Genomic DNA, 16,854 nt, shown 5'->3' on the forward strand with positions numbered 1-16,854 from the left:
TAGGAGAAAATTTAACTGAATTGTAGAAAGATCTGATTCTGTAGGTTGAAAGGGCTCATCAGATTTGGTAAGATTGAGATCCAAGATAAAAACACATATTTAGGTATATCTTGTTAGACACGGGGAAATCATATACAAGCTTCAAAAAAACTGTACTTCATTGGACTTCTTTTCTATAGTACTGAAAACCGTAAGTTATCAGAGAATTTATAGATGACTGAGATAAAAGGGACAAAACCCAAGCTTCCTCTACCCAGACAAAAAATAATATAACTGTTCAGCTATCAGGATGAAGATTGATATTTGAGGGTATTCAAGAATTCAGTGTGTGTATCAACCTCTCACCCCATTTGAAGAAGATCCTTAGAAGACTAACCAATCAAACCAGTAAAGAAATGGGAACATTGGCCTCAAGATGGTAGATAGTGAAGAGGAGAATTAACAATCTGAGCAAAGTCCATATAAAAAATGATACTACATATTTTCTATGGGATATAGATGTATAGGTGCAGCTGAATGCATGGGAAAAAATGTGGATGGTATGTACCAAAAGCTAATAGTAGTTATTGCTGGGGAGGGATCAGGATTTAAGGTAGTGGTCACAGAATACTCCAGTCTTCTCTGTAAAGATTTTGGTTTTATGTAAGAATCAGTCTAAATGTTACATGGGGTTTCTTTTAAAATATATATATATAGATAGATATACATATATATATTTAAGTTAGATAGAGACCAGGTTGTAAAGGGTTTTGTGTGTCTTGCTAAGGACTTTAGGGTTGTTAAGCAGGGAAGTTACATTCATGATCTGATTTGCATTTAAAGAGATACTTGGTGGTGGTGGTGATGGGGGCTGTGGGGAGGGAGGAGGTAGTCATCACTCTGACTGCCGGTGGAGAGTTGAAGGGTAGGCAGGCCAAGAGTCCATTGCACCATGAGGAGTAACCTAGTAACAGTTCCCCGGTAGAACCACAAATGCTTCAAACTAGAAGCTATCTGTGAGCCTTCAAAATGGTTTCTTAGGCCAAACTTGGCTCCACAGTCTTGATTTGACATAAATAAGCTCAGTTGAAACCAATGAAATAGCCTAAAGATGGTTTGAAATAAAATCTTGGCATTTATTTTATTTGCTTTTGAGATCTCCATTAGTGTCCAGACTTAGAATTTCTAACTTTTGGGAAAACAATATAGATTTTTAAAAGATAGAAGAATGATTTTTGGTGGAAACACTGAATTTGAGCTGTTGAAGAAAAAGAATTCTCTGGGTTTTCAGTACATGTTAGTCTTTTGTAAAACTGTTGCCAGTCCTGTAGAACTTCTATTTTGATGTGAAATAATGTAAGAAAATTATACAGCCTTTCTGCTGTGTTTATTGTTAAAAAACAACAGAAATCTGTTAAATGGTTTTTAATTCCCTAGGACTGGGCACTTGGAGTCCTGCATGCCAAAATCATTGCAGCTATAACATTGATGGGTCCTCAGTGGTGGCTGAAAACTGTAATTGAACAGGTAAGCAAGATCAGTTTTCAGAGAAAGACATTCTGGAATTGGTTGTGTTTATGTTTGGCGGCTATAACTCTTTTATCTTTCTTACTTGATGAGTTTTCTACATTTTGTTTGATGGGCATATATAATTTTTTTTTTTTTTTTTTTTTTTTTTAAGACGGCAGTTTAGTTTTACCACTGTAGGGGAGGAAAAATAATTTTTTTCTCAACCTTTTTTTTTTTTTTTAAGTTAAAATGGAACCCTTTAATAAAAGACTAAGAACAGAAAAACAAAAGTTTATTAAAGTACGTATTTCATATATACATGGAGATACCCAGGGAATGAGTAATTTCAAAGAGGTGGCTTTGAATTCCAGCTGATCTTCAACAAAGAATAATAAATTTTTAGAGAAGTGACAAGATGAAAAGAACTTTGACTTTCTAGGGGTGGCTAGATGCTGCTCCTTAGTAAAGCTTGGCAGTGTAGATTCCTCTGGTGCCATCTAGAGGCCCAGAGAGGCCCAAAACTCTCTTCAGTGGGCAATCTTTGTCCTCCCTGGTGGAGGCAGGTAGGGTGGGCTACCTTTTGTCTTTATACGTTTATATTCTGCTTCTAGGCAATAGAGGGAGGACAGAAAGTTTTCCTACATCTACCTTTCTCAGTTGCATTCAGCTCAAAACAATCCCTATGCCAAAGAGACATATTTTTAGGGTGACATATTGTGGTCTTCTATATTCCCATGAATTTTCATCAACCACGTTTAAGAAACATCCTTTATCTGAAGGTTAACCAGTAGCTTACAGTATCTAGAACCCTGTTCGTAGTGGAGACAGAATGAAAATACGTGCTTTTTTTCTGGTGAAGTTTGATATGAATGTATCTAAGCCTATAGTAGATTTTGGAGTGGGGAAAAGGTTATTGCTCGAGGTGGTAAAGGCAGAGGAAAAAACAGATTACAAAAGGAGAGCTGTTTTGGCTTGATCTAGCTACATAGTGCCTAAGACTGTTATTGTGTTACAGAACTGCCAGATAATTTGATTGTTGTGGCAATACTTTGGAAAAGATAGACTGTGCTTTAGCACTCCGATAATAAGACTAGGAGTATGGTACTTCTTTTAAGGAAAATTTCTATCCAAAATGGCCAACATAACAGATTTTGCTACTTCTTTACGCTTTAGTTATCTAGCAGATGTACTTGTTGGGACCCCTCTTATCCTTAGGCCAGTGCCACATAAATAAGACATGACAGTTCTGTAACAGTAAAGTACACCTCTTTTTGATGTATGAGAAGTATAGACAGTAGTTAGCCAAGCATGCTCAAGAAAATCTGTTCAAAAAGTACCTATATTTCAAGATTTTGATTCTTAGGAGTGGGGGGTTGGGGAGCCAGCAAATTGCAGTGTGTTTGTGTGTGTGTCTAAAGTATGGGCTAATTCTGAAGTCCACCAGCAGTGTGATGGATTGGGGGCTTCTGGCTTCATATCCCTTCAGGATCAGAGTGCAGGCCAGTACACTCTAGAGTGGCCAGGTTAGACTCTGGCCCTTGAAAAAGGAGTGTGGAGATAAGGTTTATTCATACTGGAGGCTGTGGAACATCATTGATCCTCTAAATAATTTGTTCTGTTATTGTTTTCTCTTGCGTGTGTGTGTGTGTCTGTATAAATTTAAGTAAAATGGTTGGGAATGGTTGAGAAACACTGGGATGCTTTGCTTCATTGATTAAAATGCATTTGGGTTAACTAGGTGTCTTTGGGAATGGAAGCATGCCTTTAAAAGGTTAAGCATGTTTGCCATTCAAATTCTGAGGTGATGGGTTTGAGTTATGCTACATTCAGTCACAGCTAAGAGAGGTTTAAGTGCTGCTGAGGAGGCAAGAGGAGAAGAAAATAACAGCCTTCTGCCTTGTTTCTGTCTGCACGCCATCTAAATTTTCTGTTCCCAAGGTTTTCCCATTTCCATCCATTCTTTCCTCTGCAATACTCCTGTAGAGTTTTCTGGATAAGATGATGGAAATGTTCTAGCAATTCTTGGACTTCCTTTTTTTATATTCACTATATAATTCTTTCATACTAAATTTTTAAATACCTTTTGATTTGTTAAAATTTGATTTATGCAAGCTTTTCAGAAATGTTTCCTGCTTCAGTATTTTCTCATCATACTCAGATAAAATGAATGTAATATTGTATAATAACACAATATTACATATTACATGTGTCTTACATAAGGTGTATGAAGTTACTTCAGGTAGTGTGGTCTTGAATGAATACCACTGAATGTCATCTGGTATTGTATAGTGCAAGTAGAGTATAAATTATTCTAGATTAGTGTCTTATTTCATCACTTACCAGAGCTAATTGCAGAGTGTTAGTGGGTAAATACATTTCCTCAGAAACTCTTGGGCACTGTGCTTGTGTTGGTATACCAGAATTTGCCTTGACTTAAAAGTAACCAGTTTGACTATTTTTGGGTTGGCAGATTCAGTTGTGTGGAGATTGCTCTATTAACTTGGAGGAATTTGTCTTGTATCTTTATTCTAATTGTTTTTTAATAATGTTTCAGGTTTATGCAAATGGCATCCGGAACATTGACCTTCACTATATTGTTCGTAGACTGGCAGCTCCAGTGATCTCTGTGCTGTTGCTTTCCCTGTGTGTACCTTATGTCATAGCTTCTGGTGTTGTTCCTTTACTAGGTACGTAATGCTGGTTGTGGAACTTTGAAGGAGCACTTTTACTAACATTGGACATTCTTTTCACCCCTAGTAAAAAGGATGGCTCACTCCATATGCTTTATTTGTAAACATGAATCCAGCTAAAACAATGATTTCAAAATACTACTTTTCTTAGATTTGACTACTCTGGGTGAGATTAGAGGGCCATAAAGCTCTTTGATACAGTTTCTCTACCAGAAGATAAAATTTGAAATTTACGTGCTGTACAAAATAGGCAGGATCAGATTTCCTTCAAGTTGTCTGCTTCTGACTAGAAGTGCTGTGATCATGTAAAATTAAGTAACAGTGTTGTTATATTTAATTTTTAAAGAAATACTCTTTGGCATAAAAGGAGACCCAAAGAGGAGATGCTAATGTGCAACATGTTTATACTTGGAAATACACTGTCTTATTGATTGTGTACTGAAGAATCCTCATAGCTCCTTAAACCCAGCATATTTTCAAAATTATAAGCAGAGACTTTTCCTTTCCAAATCTTTTTCTTCTCCAGAATTCCATCTCTCAGCAACAAACATTATCATCCAACAAATTGCATAAGTCAGAAACCTTGAAGGCTATCCATGTCACCTTATTCGGTCCTCCATGTCCCTCTGGTCTCCAAGTGTCCCATTCTTCCCTGAAGAATCTGGTCTCGTCTCTGGAGCCTTTGCTTCTGACTTCTGTTGAGTCATTCGTTCTCCTACCCTAACTTTGGCACCTTCCTATCTGGTTTCCCAGCCTTAAACCTGCCACCACTAATTCCTTCTCCACATTGGGCACAATGACCTTTCAAAAGAATGAATCTCACTGTGCCTCTTTGGTGAACATTTTTTCATTGGTTCCTCTGTGGCCTTTAATACAGTCCAACCTTTTGGCATAGTTTACAAGGCTCCTCCTTTTGCTTTGATGTGGACTTCAGTTTGACCTCACTCCTTGCCTTACTCCATGTCATATACTCTGAGTTTTGATTAAACAACCATGGAATGGCCTCTTATCAAACACAGCATGTCCTCTTATCTCCATGGCTGTCTCCACATTATCATTTGTCTTATGCATCTGCCAGAAATGCCGCCCTCCTCCCTTTAACCATGAGAGAAGAGCTTAAAAAAACACACAACCAAACTTGCAGTGTAACATGTATACTTGTATGTTACCTTACTAGGTCAAGAAATAGAACTTTTCCAGCCCCTTGGAAGCCCTTTGTGTGTGTGCCCTTCTTTACCTTTTGCCACTGGTTTGACTTCTTATAGTCTCATTGCTTCTTAGCCAGTAAAGATATTACCCATGTGCAGTAGCTGCTTGGGAGGCCGAGGTGGGAGGTTGCTTGAGGCCAGGAATTCAAAACCAGCCTGAGCAACATGGCGAGACCCAACCTCTAAAAAAACAAATAAATAAATTACCTGGGAGTGGTGGCACGCGCCTGTAATCTCAGCTGCTCTGGAGGCTGAGGCAGGAGGATTGCTTGAACCCAGGAGTTCAGGGCTAACCTCAGGTTGTGACACTCCAATCTAGCCCAGGCAACAGGGCAAGACCCTGTCTCTTAAAAAAAAAAAAAAATTGCTAAACACAGGTTTGTCTATACAAAGAGAGGCTAAGCAATGTATCCCTCAATCTGCAGGGTGGCATGGGAAACAGGGAGCAGTTAAGCTGAGGACCCACAGTGTGCAAACTGCATCGTTTCCTGGTTCCTTCTAAGTAGAAACGTCAAGGCTTTTATTTGGTTTGAATTGTGACTATGCCAAGTATCATAAATACCATATTAAAATGCAAATATATATTTCATGCAAAATATATTTCAAAGTCGATTGCTTATTAGTTTTTGTTTGTTTTGGTTTTTTTGAGAGACAGAGTCTCGTTCTTTTGCCCAGGCTGGAGTACAGTGATATAATCCCGGCTTGCTGCAACCTCCACCTCCTGGGTTCAAGCAATTTTCCTGCCTCAGTCTCTTGAGTAGGTGGGACTACAGGCATGCACCACCATGCCCGGCTAATTTTTGTCTTTTGGTAGAGACAGGGTTTCACTATGTTGGCCAGGCTGGTCTTGAACTTCTGACCTCAGATGATCCACCCGCCTCGGCCTCCCAAAGTGCTGGGATTACAGGCGTGAGCCACCACGCCCAGCCCATTGCTTATTAGTTGAATATGTCATTAAAATTAAATTATTTTGACTCTTTAGAACAATCTATTTACTGGTTTTGTCTAGACTAGGAATGCCCTATTTTCTTTTTTATTCTAATTATCATATATTATTTTCTGCCCATTAATAGTATATAGACTTAAGAATTTGGATTTCCAAACCAGTCATTCGTATTTTCATTTTTAAAAATTTTATTGTGAGCTTTTCTGGAAAGACTTTGGAAGGGAAAAAGAGTGGCAAATGAAAAATGTTAGTACCTGTTTTGCCCTGTTTAGACGCTTTATGTAATTCTTATACGTTAGTCTTATGCACAGCACACTATTGTGTTTGGAATAATCCACCTGAGGGTATTAATTTTCTGATTTCCTCGGAAATACTTGCTCTGATTTTAAAGCCCCCCCCCGTCCCCTCTGCTAAGGAAGTATTAAAACTCATGAGTTAAATATAGAAAAATAAATACATGTGTGTTCTAAAAGTTCGAGGATATTTTTTATTATATAAGCACAGTTTTGGTTTTGCCTCTTTAAACTGTGGCGCAGTTGAAATGTATAAATAACACCACTGCTTGTGGAACATGAGAAGTCATCTCATCCAGTTCTCACTCTGTTGTCCAGGTTGGAGTGCAGTGGCGTGATCTCAGCTCCTTGCAACCTCCACCTCCCAGGTTCAAGCGATTCTCCCACCCCAGCCTCCTGAGTAGCTGGGACTACAGGTGCAACGCCACCACACCTGGCTAATTTTTGTGTTTTTTGGTAGAGACAGGGTTTTACCACATTGGCCAGGCTGGTCTAGAACTCCTGACCTCAAGCAATCCGCCCGCCTTGGCTTCTGAAAGTGCTGGAATTACAGGCGTGAGCTACCATGTCTGGCCTCCTTGTTTCACAAATGAGAAAAGTGGGGGTCAGAAAGGGCTCATGACCCACACAGATTGTAGAAAGTTAACAGACCTGGGGCTTAGAAAGCTTGTCTGCCCCAGTCCATTCTTCCTAGGGGAAGGACATGTTTATGTTTCATGTCACTGTTATTTCACATACACTTAAAGTTTTTCTTTTTTGTTTTCTAGGTGTTACTGCGGAAATGCAAAACTTAGTCCATCGGCGGATTTATCCATTTTTACTGATGGTGGTGGTATTGATGGCAATTTTGTCCTTCCAGGTCCGCCAGTTTAAGCGCCTTTATGAACATATTAAAAATGACAAGTAAGTCTGGTGTTCTTTTCACCTCTTGTTTAGGTGTTTTCACTTCTTAATTTATGTGTCTGATGTGACAGATCATAGGAGGGAAACATGCTCAGATTCTGGATATACTTGGAGGTGGGATTAGCAAGGTTTGCTGACAGATAGTGTGACATGTGAAGGAGAGTGGAATCAAGGACTCAGTTGGCCCAAACAACAGGGAATATGGAGTTGTCACTTACGGAGCTGGAAAAGACTGGGAGAAACTGTTTTGGAGAGGGAGGTTTTTTTTTGGTGGTGATGGTTTTTTTTCTGAGACCGAGTCTCGCTCTGTTGCCAGGCTGGAGTGCAGTGGTGCGATCTTGGCTCACTGCAACCTCTGCCTCCCAGGTTCAAGCAATTCTCCTGCCTCGGCCTCCCAAGGAGCTGGAATTACAGGTGTGCACCACCACGCTCAGCTAATTTTTGTATTTTTAGTAGAGACAGGGTTTCACCATGTTGGCTAGGATTGTCTCGATCTCCTAACCTCGTAATGCACCTGCCTTGACCTCCCAAAGTGTTGGGATTACAGGCGTGAGCCACTGCACCCAGCCAAGAGATTTTTTAATACCCATTCCAAATAGTTTTTCAGTCTGTTTTGAAATGTTTTGGTCTGACAGTATATTAAATAGTTTTAGATAAAAATAAGAAGCCTACATTAGAAACCAGCAGTGCCCTGCATAAGCTCCTCTTGCTTATGCAGGGCCACTAGGTTACTCTCAGGTTGCACAGAGAGGCTTGAGGGTTACTGCAAAAATGTTGTGGGACTCTCTGTTTTGAGGAAACCATTGAAAACTCTGTCACTTGATCTCAGTGAGAGATTGAGGAAAGCCAAGGAAGACACCTTCCTGGGATAATATTTGACCTTTCATGTCCTAACTGTAGGCTGAATCATCTACTTCACTGGGTTCTAGCAGAGAAAATGAGTTTGTTGTTTATCCATCTCAGTCGGCCAAGAGAGTCCCAGTTTATACCTGCTGCCTTTGTGTCATTATTAACACTACTCCCTTTTAGTTGTGCTTGTCCCCCCTTGCACAACAAATTATACAGTTACCTTATTTGTTCTGAGGAGTAAGATTTTTGAGAATGAAATTTATAGCGTTCAAGACTTCTCCAAAGCATTTACTGACAGTAAAAAATACAAGTATACTTAGCCAGTCAGAGTACAAAGGACTGTCAACTGAAAGAAGAGGAAGGGGTATTTTCAATGATGAAAATCAACTTTTTAGCACTTAACTTTTTGGCAGAGGAGTAAATACTGCAAACAGAATGACAAGCAAGACATGCCCTGAAGGAACTTCCTGCCTGCTTCTTTCTGTATGCTGGGCGCCTGCCTTTCTGCACTCTGCCCTTCTCAGCCTTTGCCAGGGGTCTATTCCCATTGACCTCTTATTTCTCATGCTTTATCTTCTTCTGCTTTTTCCTGTAACCCAGTGTCCTCTTTCCTCTTTTCCCATCTATTCCTTCATGCAGAAAACTGTAGACTTAAGTGAGGGCATGTCTTGTCAGCTGTTGTATATGTACTCTTTAGCACAGTGTTTGGTCTGTAGGAGGTGCTATGAGTGAGTGTGTATGTGAGAGAGAGTGTGTGTGTGTGTGGTGGGCTTGAGTATGAGGGAGTGAGTGGTGGTGGAAGAGAGGGAGTTGGGTTCAGAGTCTCCTTTCTCTGCCACTGAGTTACTCTTTGGACTTGTTCAATTTAACTTGGTATCTGTATGCTTTTTATTTACTTACTTTGTCATTGCTATAATGCTGCCCATATTCTTAGTGCATCTTGCTATTTGGTCATCACTGTGTGCCGGGTAGTGCTATGTATATTTTAGTAGATATTACTCAACCTTCACTGTTTAAAATATTTACAAAATCCTCAAAGTTTTAAAAAACACTGGTTGTTTGGGAAACGGTGGGATAAGGAAGGGCTAACTTCAAGAAAAGAAGGTAAGACAAAAGAAAAGGAATAAAACAGTGACATTATGGATAAAGATGTAAGTAAGATTAGCATACTTTTTAAAAAGTGACATATTAAGCTACTGGACATAAACTACCCAAATATTTCCTTAGGCTTGTGCGCATTTACAGAAAAGTAATAGATGAAAGTCAAGGTGGAGAAGGTATTGGTGAAAAGTAAGAGTTCCAACAGTGAGCTCTTATTAAAACATGCTGAGCCTTTGTCACCAGGCTTCATACACTTTCCCTTTCTTAAAACAATGCTGCAGCATGGGACTGTTGGTCTCATTTCCTCCATAAACGGAGGAAAGGGATGAAGGAAAGCTCCCTGGCAGCCTGTCATGTGCAGGCTTCACTCTCCCTCAGCCTCCTTAACTCAACTCTGTGGGCTTTTACTGGATCTGCATCTCTGCCTCCAAATGGGTGCCCTTCACACTTGTGCCCAGCCACCTACAGCTTGTTGCCATCCAACTTTGTCGCTGCTGTCCTCTTGGGGTCAGCCTGCAAGCCATCTGCTCACGTTAAGTGAGGCAGGCCTTCAGTGAGGCGTCAGTGCAGCTGTCGCCCTTCCCTGGCATTAGAGGTGTCTGTCTCCTTGAGTAGGATCTCCAGCCCTGTCGCTCCAACCACAGTGACATCTGCCTTGTTTCTGCAGCCCTGTTGGCCTTTGCCATTGCCTTCTCCTTTCGTCACATACTTAAGTTAGGAACATTTGCCATTCTGTTGTTGAACCATGTTCTCCCAATTCCTGTCACTTACACTCACTCACTGCCATGCTGTCTTCCCTTTGACTTCACTGAAATCTCTCCTTTGATTTCTCCTTTCTTCTCTATAACTAGAGCTTCTAGTTTTACTTTTGTCCTTTCCTACCTTTTTTTTTTTTTTTGAGATGGAGTCACACTCTGTCACCCAGACTGGAGTGCAGTGGCACAATCTCAGTTCACTGCAACCTCTACCTCCCGGGTTTAAGCAGTTCTCCTGTCTCAGCCTCTCTAGTAGCTGGGACTACAGGCATGTGTCACCATACCCAGCTAATTTTGTATTTTTAGTAGAGATGGGGTTTCACCATGGTGGTCAGGCTGGTCTCAAACTCCTGACCTCAGGTGATCCACCCACCTCTGCCTCCCGACGTGCTGGGATTACAGGTGTGAGCCACCGCGCCCAGCCCCTTCCTAGCTTTACTGATGGTCATGTTTTTAGTCTGTCTCCTTAGATTTGTGCACTAAGTTGTTTTATAAAATCTGAACCTTAACAGATAAATCCACTGCATAAGTTTACTGTATCCCTCCTGACCTCCACGTGTCTGAGTGTCTGAGACCCCCTAAACCACTGACTGAAGCATGTCCTCCACTGCACAGCATTGGAGGCCTTCCAGCCTTTGCTGCTTCTGCAGCTCTCTACAAACCCGTACCTAGCTAGATGTGCTGGCCTTTACAGATGTTCACTCCGGACTCCCTTTGACTAGCCCAACCATTGACGGGTTTTAAGTAGGAGTTAGATTTAAAAAGACATATGAATGTTTTACTCTGTAAGTTCATACAAGAGAGTAACCACCTTGTTTTTGCAACCTAGGTATCTTGTGGGTCAACGACTTGTGAACTACGAGCGGAAATCTGGCAAACAAGGTTCATCTCCAGCACCTCCACAGTCATCCCAAGAATAAAGTAGTTGTCTCAACAACTTGACCTTCCCCTTTACATGTCCTTTTTTGTGGACTTCTCTCTTTGGAGATTTTTCCCAGTGATCTCTCAGCGTTGTTTTTAAGTTAAATGTATTTGACTTGTGTTCTCAGCATTCAGAGAGCAGCGGTGTAAGGTTCTGCTGTTCTTCCCTGGATCTTCTGACTTTACTGCTGTCTGAGATTTGTATATGTGTAAATACAAGTTCCTTGATACCCTAAAACCTTGGATTAAACAGAATGTGCATTGTACATCTTTAAACAAAATGTATATTAATTTATTAAATCTAGTTGTCACTTTATTTTGGACCTGCTGTGATCTCGACAGGAAACATGCCACAGAGCAGTAGTGCACAGGCAAGACTTTTCAGTGATGCCTTGTGGAGCGCAGTTCATGATGTCCTAGCAGCTCTCACTAAGGGAACTGTACATTCTTTCTTGGCTATTCAGACCTTACCAAGAACGTTAAAGGAAACAAGTAGAAATCAGCAGTGGAGTGTCTGTGGTAAGAAAACATGAACTTTATGCTTCACTGTTAGTTGTTTGTGGAAGTTATTTTGTATAACACCAAAGCTGTTGTACATTTTCTACTGCCTGATTTTTTTCATGTGTCTGTGTTTGTAATATTGTATAGTATCTTGTGCTAGGTGAGGAAATTATTTTTAATTTTGATAATTTAATATTCCTAATGTGATCAGCATTGGGAGTTGGGTTTCAGTTCTTGTTAGGGGCATGTCTATACTTAGAAAAGAGAAAAAAAGTCCAAATGAAGATTTTCATTAGTCCACCCCCCACCCCCCTGCCCCACATCCTTTCTTTTCTGTAGCAGTGGCCAGAAGTCATGCAAGGTCATAAATCTTTCAGAATGACATCACCAACTGTACTGCATCTTACTGGATTTAGGACTTCTGAGATGCTTGTGAAGTGTAGATGTGGTTGTGGTCTTAGATTGACAGCATTAGAGAAGACTGGTTAGAACATCTGGTCTCGCTGGTGCGCCTCATTGGCTGAGGACTAGGTGTGCATTTCTCCTAGCTTTTCGTCAGGAAATCCCAAAGTTTCCAAAGCTTTTTGTTTACAGAATAAAACTTCAAATAAAACCAATTCATTATTTTTCCAGAAGGAAGCTTGGCTGAGCTGGCCTTTTAACATAGGAATGTATTTCATTGGAAACATTCTGAAAAATCTCAGAGAACTGAACCCTTACAAACTTTGTTTTCCCTCATAACCAAAGCTTCAAATTAGAAGTTTAGAAAAATAGAATGGTTGGGTACATGATCTAAGTGTTTAATGTTAAAGGTATATTGTAAGGGTAGTGTTTGTTTTTGAATGATACTTTAGGAGGTCTCATAGAAAGTGTATAGCATAGGTCTTCAGGAACTATAAAAGAATTTTCATATAGTATTAAAATCCAGAGACCAAAATCTGAGAATTTTTTAACATATGCAAGTCAGCCAAACATAAGCTACTAAAATAAAGAGCAATGTGTTCTGGCTGTTTTATACTTCAACAATTTTTTCCCTAAGTGGTAAGCAGTTACTTTAAAACACATTTTTAAAAACATCAGTATCAGGAGCTGCGGTGGCTCTGGCCGGTTGTCCTAGCACACAGGGAGGCGAGGCTGTGCGTTCAAGGCCTACCTAGGCAAAATTTGGAAAATAAAAAAATCAGTATTAGAAATAATGCTTGACATAGGATTCAGTGTTACACTCTTTGGCACTTTGGAGTAGCCTGTTCTCTCATTTGAAATAAGGTCTTTGTTAGCCCTACCTTCACTCAGAAATGTAGTCCTACTATAAGAAATTAGGAGGATTTTAAAATATAATACTGCCTGTCATGGTGTATTTCTAAATTGTTCTCTTTGGGAGAAAAATATTATTATTGAATTGAGCATATAACTTGATACATTTGTAGTTTTTTTTTTTAACTTTTTTTTTTTTTTTTTTTTGCCCCCAAGAGGTAGTCTTACTTTGTTGCCCAGGCTGGAGTGCAAGTGGCACGATCCTGGCTCACTGCAAACTCTGCCTCCCAGGTTCAAGTGATTCTCCTGCCTCAGCCTTCCAAGTAGCTGGTACTACAGGTGCGCGCCACCACACCTGGCTGATTTTAGTTATTTTAGTAGAGATGGGGTTTCACCTTGTTGGCCAGGCTGGTCTCGGAACTCCTGACTGCAAGTGATCTGCCCTTCTTGGGCTCCCAAAGTGCTGGGATTACAGGTGTGAGCCACCACGCCTGGCCAACTTGATTATATTAATTTTGGGTTTTGTTTTGTTTTGGTTTTTAGTTTTTCGAAGAATTTGTGGATCTTGGTATAAAGTCATTGGAACATACCTGTTTTAACCGAAAGAGATCCTAGGCAGATACCTCAAAAGGTTAAAAATTCTTAATCCTACAGAATTTTAAATGATTCTTATCAAATGTTTTGTAAACAAACAATGTGAATGGCCAAAACATTGCCCTCCATTTCACTGGCAGGTAATTTATATTGTCTTAGTTAAGAATTCTCCCCTAGTTTTTCTATTGTACTTTATCCTGTTGTTTTCAATGAGATAAGTATTGTCATAGAAAAAGCATTTTCCGGCATAATATTTGCTTGGGTAGCATTCAGGTTTTATCATTAATATTAACCAAGAGCCTTTTACATATTTAAAACCCATAGTTCAGAAAATGCTAGTATTGCTGCCCTTCTTCACATAAATTTTTAAAAGAATTATACTATAATTTTGCTTCATTTTATATTGGGTTAAAACAGCCTTCAAGAAAGTTAACTAGGAAAGAATACCTTTTCGTTTTATTTTTACTGTTTATATATAGAAGACAAATCAGCATTTGGGGTTAGTTTTACATGACCAGTTATCAAATGGTCATAGTATGAATTGTGCAGTTGTTCGTTATTAGTAAATTATGTTTGATTTTTAAACTATTTAGTACTAATAGTTGAGATGAAAACTGAAGAAAAATGCCAATGTGATGTTTGTGTATAGCTAGCCTTAAAAAACTTCCCATGTTTTTAGGTGATTTTTCCCCCCTCTTAGTTCTCTGGAGAAACAATGAAGATGGGCCATTTCAATTCCAGATGTAAACAAAAAGTAATTTTTATTTCAACATTTAATGTAACTGTTATTGTGGATTCTTGTTTTGTGTATTTTCTTTCCCTTATTCAAGTAATAGAGAATAACTTTCCTTCAAATGATTTGATCCAAGATACGTCATTTCTGTATTGGCAAAATGCCACTATTAAAAGTGTAATTCTTGAATTTAGGTTGAATTGATGACTTTTTAAAACAAAACAGTAACACTGGACATTTCTACATTGTATTGCATTTGCAAATGTGTGTGAACGCACGTACATGTGCAGGAGAATGTAGTGCCATAAGAACACTGGCACTTTTTAAAACTTTCCAAGTTAGCTACTTATTTTCATTTTCAGGGTTGAGTACTCTAAGCTCTCTACTTACTGTGAGAAGTTTTCTACATTGTAAAATTAAAAGATTACATTTAAAATACTCCTTTAGGATATTATTCAGCCATCAAAAAAAAAAGAAAAAAAAAACAACTAAAATGTGTTACCACTAAAGTATTATTAAAAGCCTCATTTGTGGAGATTCGCTGACTTCCTTGGTTAAGCTGTCTTGTATTTACTTAATTTGTCCCCTCAACCAGGTGTTTTCTTTTCAGCCTGTTACTGCCCTGTACCATTTTAAAAAATAGCCATCATGAGTAAGGGCTTCTTTAAAATAATCCCTGACAATATCTTTGGCATTAATAAGACATAAAGATAAGACAGTATATGTATGTTTTCATTCCTGTTTTGTACGAGTGCCTCATTTTGTAGTCATGGAAGTAACATAGTACCTTAAATAAAAATGTAATGACTAAGGTCTAGGAATAACTATTGTAGAAGCTAAATAGAACACTTAGTTGGGGGTGTCAGTTTTCTATTAAAGCAAACACCTTAGGTACCCAGCCCAATTTTTATGTATATATATTCTGAAATGCTCCCTTTTTTATGTGGTCATTTGTTGCCTTCTAAGTTGAGAGAACAAAACTGAATAAAGTGAATGTTAGTTGTAGTCTAGTTTTTTTGTTTGTTTTTGTATTATTGCAAGATTGCTTTAAGATTGCAGAAATATCCATTATTAGCCAGTATAGATAATCCAGATGTTTTAATATAATAGGAAGGAAAAATAACTCCAGTTAAATGTGACTGTGGCCCCTCCCTTTTATGTATAAATTTAAACGCATAGTTGCAGCGGATACATCCCTCCCCTTCTGTCTCCCTAACTTGAATTGTAGACCATCCTCACTGGGAAGAGTAAGGCCCCACATTTTGTGCAATAGCAGGCTACTGCCCACTTCTGCATGTCTGCTACAAGATAGGTTTTCTGTTAGCTGAATGCTTCGAGTAAAACCAGTCAAATCCATTGTACATGCTTGACCATATGTCCCAGAGAAAAAGGAAAGACTTGCGTGATGTTTTTTTCCTTCTGAGTGCCCTGAGGAGATCCTTTTGCTTCAGACTGTTTCTAATTTTTATTTGTCTATAGGTTCAGAATTTTTCCTATGATTGTTTTCCCCCAAACAAGTGCATTTTTACTTTAAATGCCGAGGTGATAGAGGAAATGCTGTTTGAACCATAGACATCTTTAATCTGTGAAGTTGAAATTTTTCAGTAAAGGAAGTTGCATGGTGAAGTTCAGAAACTGACCACTAATTTCCCCCTTCCACTCCACAGTTCTTAGCTACTCTTGTTGCAAACATACAGTGATAAGGAGAACTGATGTATCAAGGGGCTGAGAAGGTAACGTTCCCCTCCTCCTGAATGTTTTTATTTTGATGTCTGTTTTGTTTCTAGCACTGTACTTAGTAGTATAGTTGAATGGGGTATGACATCTCCCTTCAAGGAACTCAGAATGGAACAGAAACATGAGCAAAAGATTGTATTACAGAGGTGTGAATAAAATGCCATGGGGAACATGGAGAAAGGTTCACCCGGGAGAGATGGCCTAGCCACTTCCTTAGTGACTGTTTGGTGTGTGTAGGTCCCCCTGCCATTACTCTTTCAGCCTTCTGCAATCTAGTTCTACAGAGTCACACACTTCTCCAAAACCAACCATACGTAAACACTACGTAGAGGCCCCTTTTTGCCTCATTTTACATTGTTTAGTTATCATTTTGAAACTTTTCTTTACATATGTAACAGTGCCAGAGTTTTTCTGCTTCTCTGGTGGTTCAGTAACTCCTCTTTAGGACATACCTAAAGATGAGAAGCTTCATACCCCGTACTCCCATTCATTCACTCATATGTTTCTGGGATCGGTCCCTTCTGCTTCCTGTGCATTGGTTTGATGGAACAGAATAGAGTCCAGAAATAACCCAACATGTATGTGGACAACTGATTTTTAACAAAGGTGCAAAGGTCTTAAAAAAATGGTGCTGGAATAATTGGGCATCAGATGCAAAATTAAAAATTGATCCATATCTTAACACTGGCAAAAATTAAAGTCAAAATGGATTATAGTTCCCCAAAACTGTATAATTTCTAGAAGACAACAAGGAAAACGTGTTCAGCCTTGGGTTAGAAAAAGATTTCTTAGATCCAACATCAAAAGCACAATCCATGAAGGAAAAATCAATAAATTGTACTTTATCAAAATTGAAAACTTCTCTTTCAAAGGTACCATTA

At 39.1% G+C, this 16,854-nt stretch overlaps 1 protein-coding gene across 1 annotated transcript in view; it reads left to right on the top strand.

Annotated features, from left to right (window-relative positions):
- MARCH6 (membrane-associated ring finger (C3HC4) 6, E3 ubiquitin protein ligase) overlaps nucleotides 1-15,246 on the top strand; it is a 59,932-nt gene extending 44,686 nt beyond the window's left edge. Inside the window, exons 22-26 of the mRNA XM_011978053.1 lie at nucleotides 1,417-1,506; nucleotides 4,043-4,175; nucleotides 7,393-7,528; nucleotides 11,063-11,673; nucleotides 14,183-15,246. Coding sequence (XP_011833443.1) covers nucleotides 1,417-1,506; nucleotides 4,043-4,175; nucleotides 7,393-7,528; nucleotides 11,063-11,153 — 450 coding nt within the window. The 3' untranslated portion in view covers nucleotides 11,154-11,673; nucleotides 14,183-15,246. The remainder of the gene's footprint in view (nucleotides 1-1,416; nucleotides 1,507-4,042; nucleotides 4,176-7,392; nucleotides 7,529-11,062; nucleotides 11,674-14,182) is intronic.
- Nucleotides 15,247-16,854: the final 1,608 nt, after the last annotated feature.

This window comes from Mandrillus leucophaeus, unplaced genomic scaffold, assembly GCF_000951045.1.
Source record: "Mandrillus leucophaeus isolate KB7577 unplaced genomic scaffold, Mleu.le_1.0 Scaffold188, whole genome shotgun sequence".
In the NCBI taxonomy this organism is placed as follows: Eukaryota; Metazoa; Chordata; class Mammalia; order Primates; family Cercopithecidae; genus Mandrillus; species Mandrillus leucophaeus.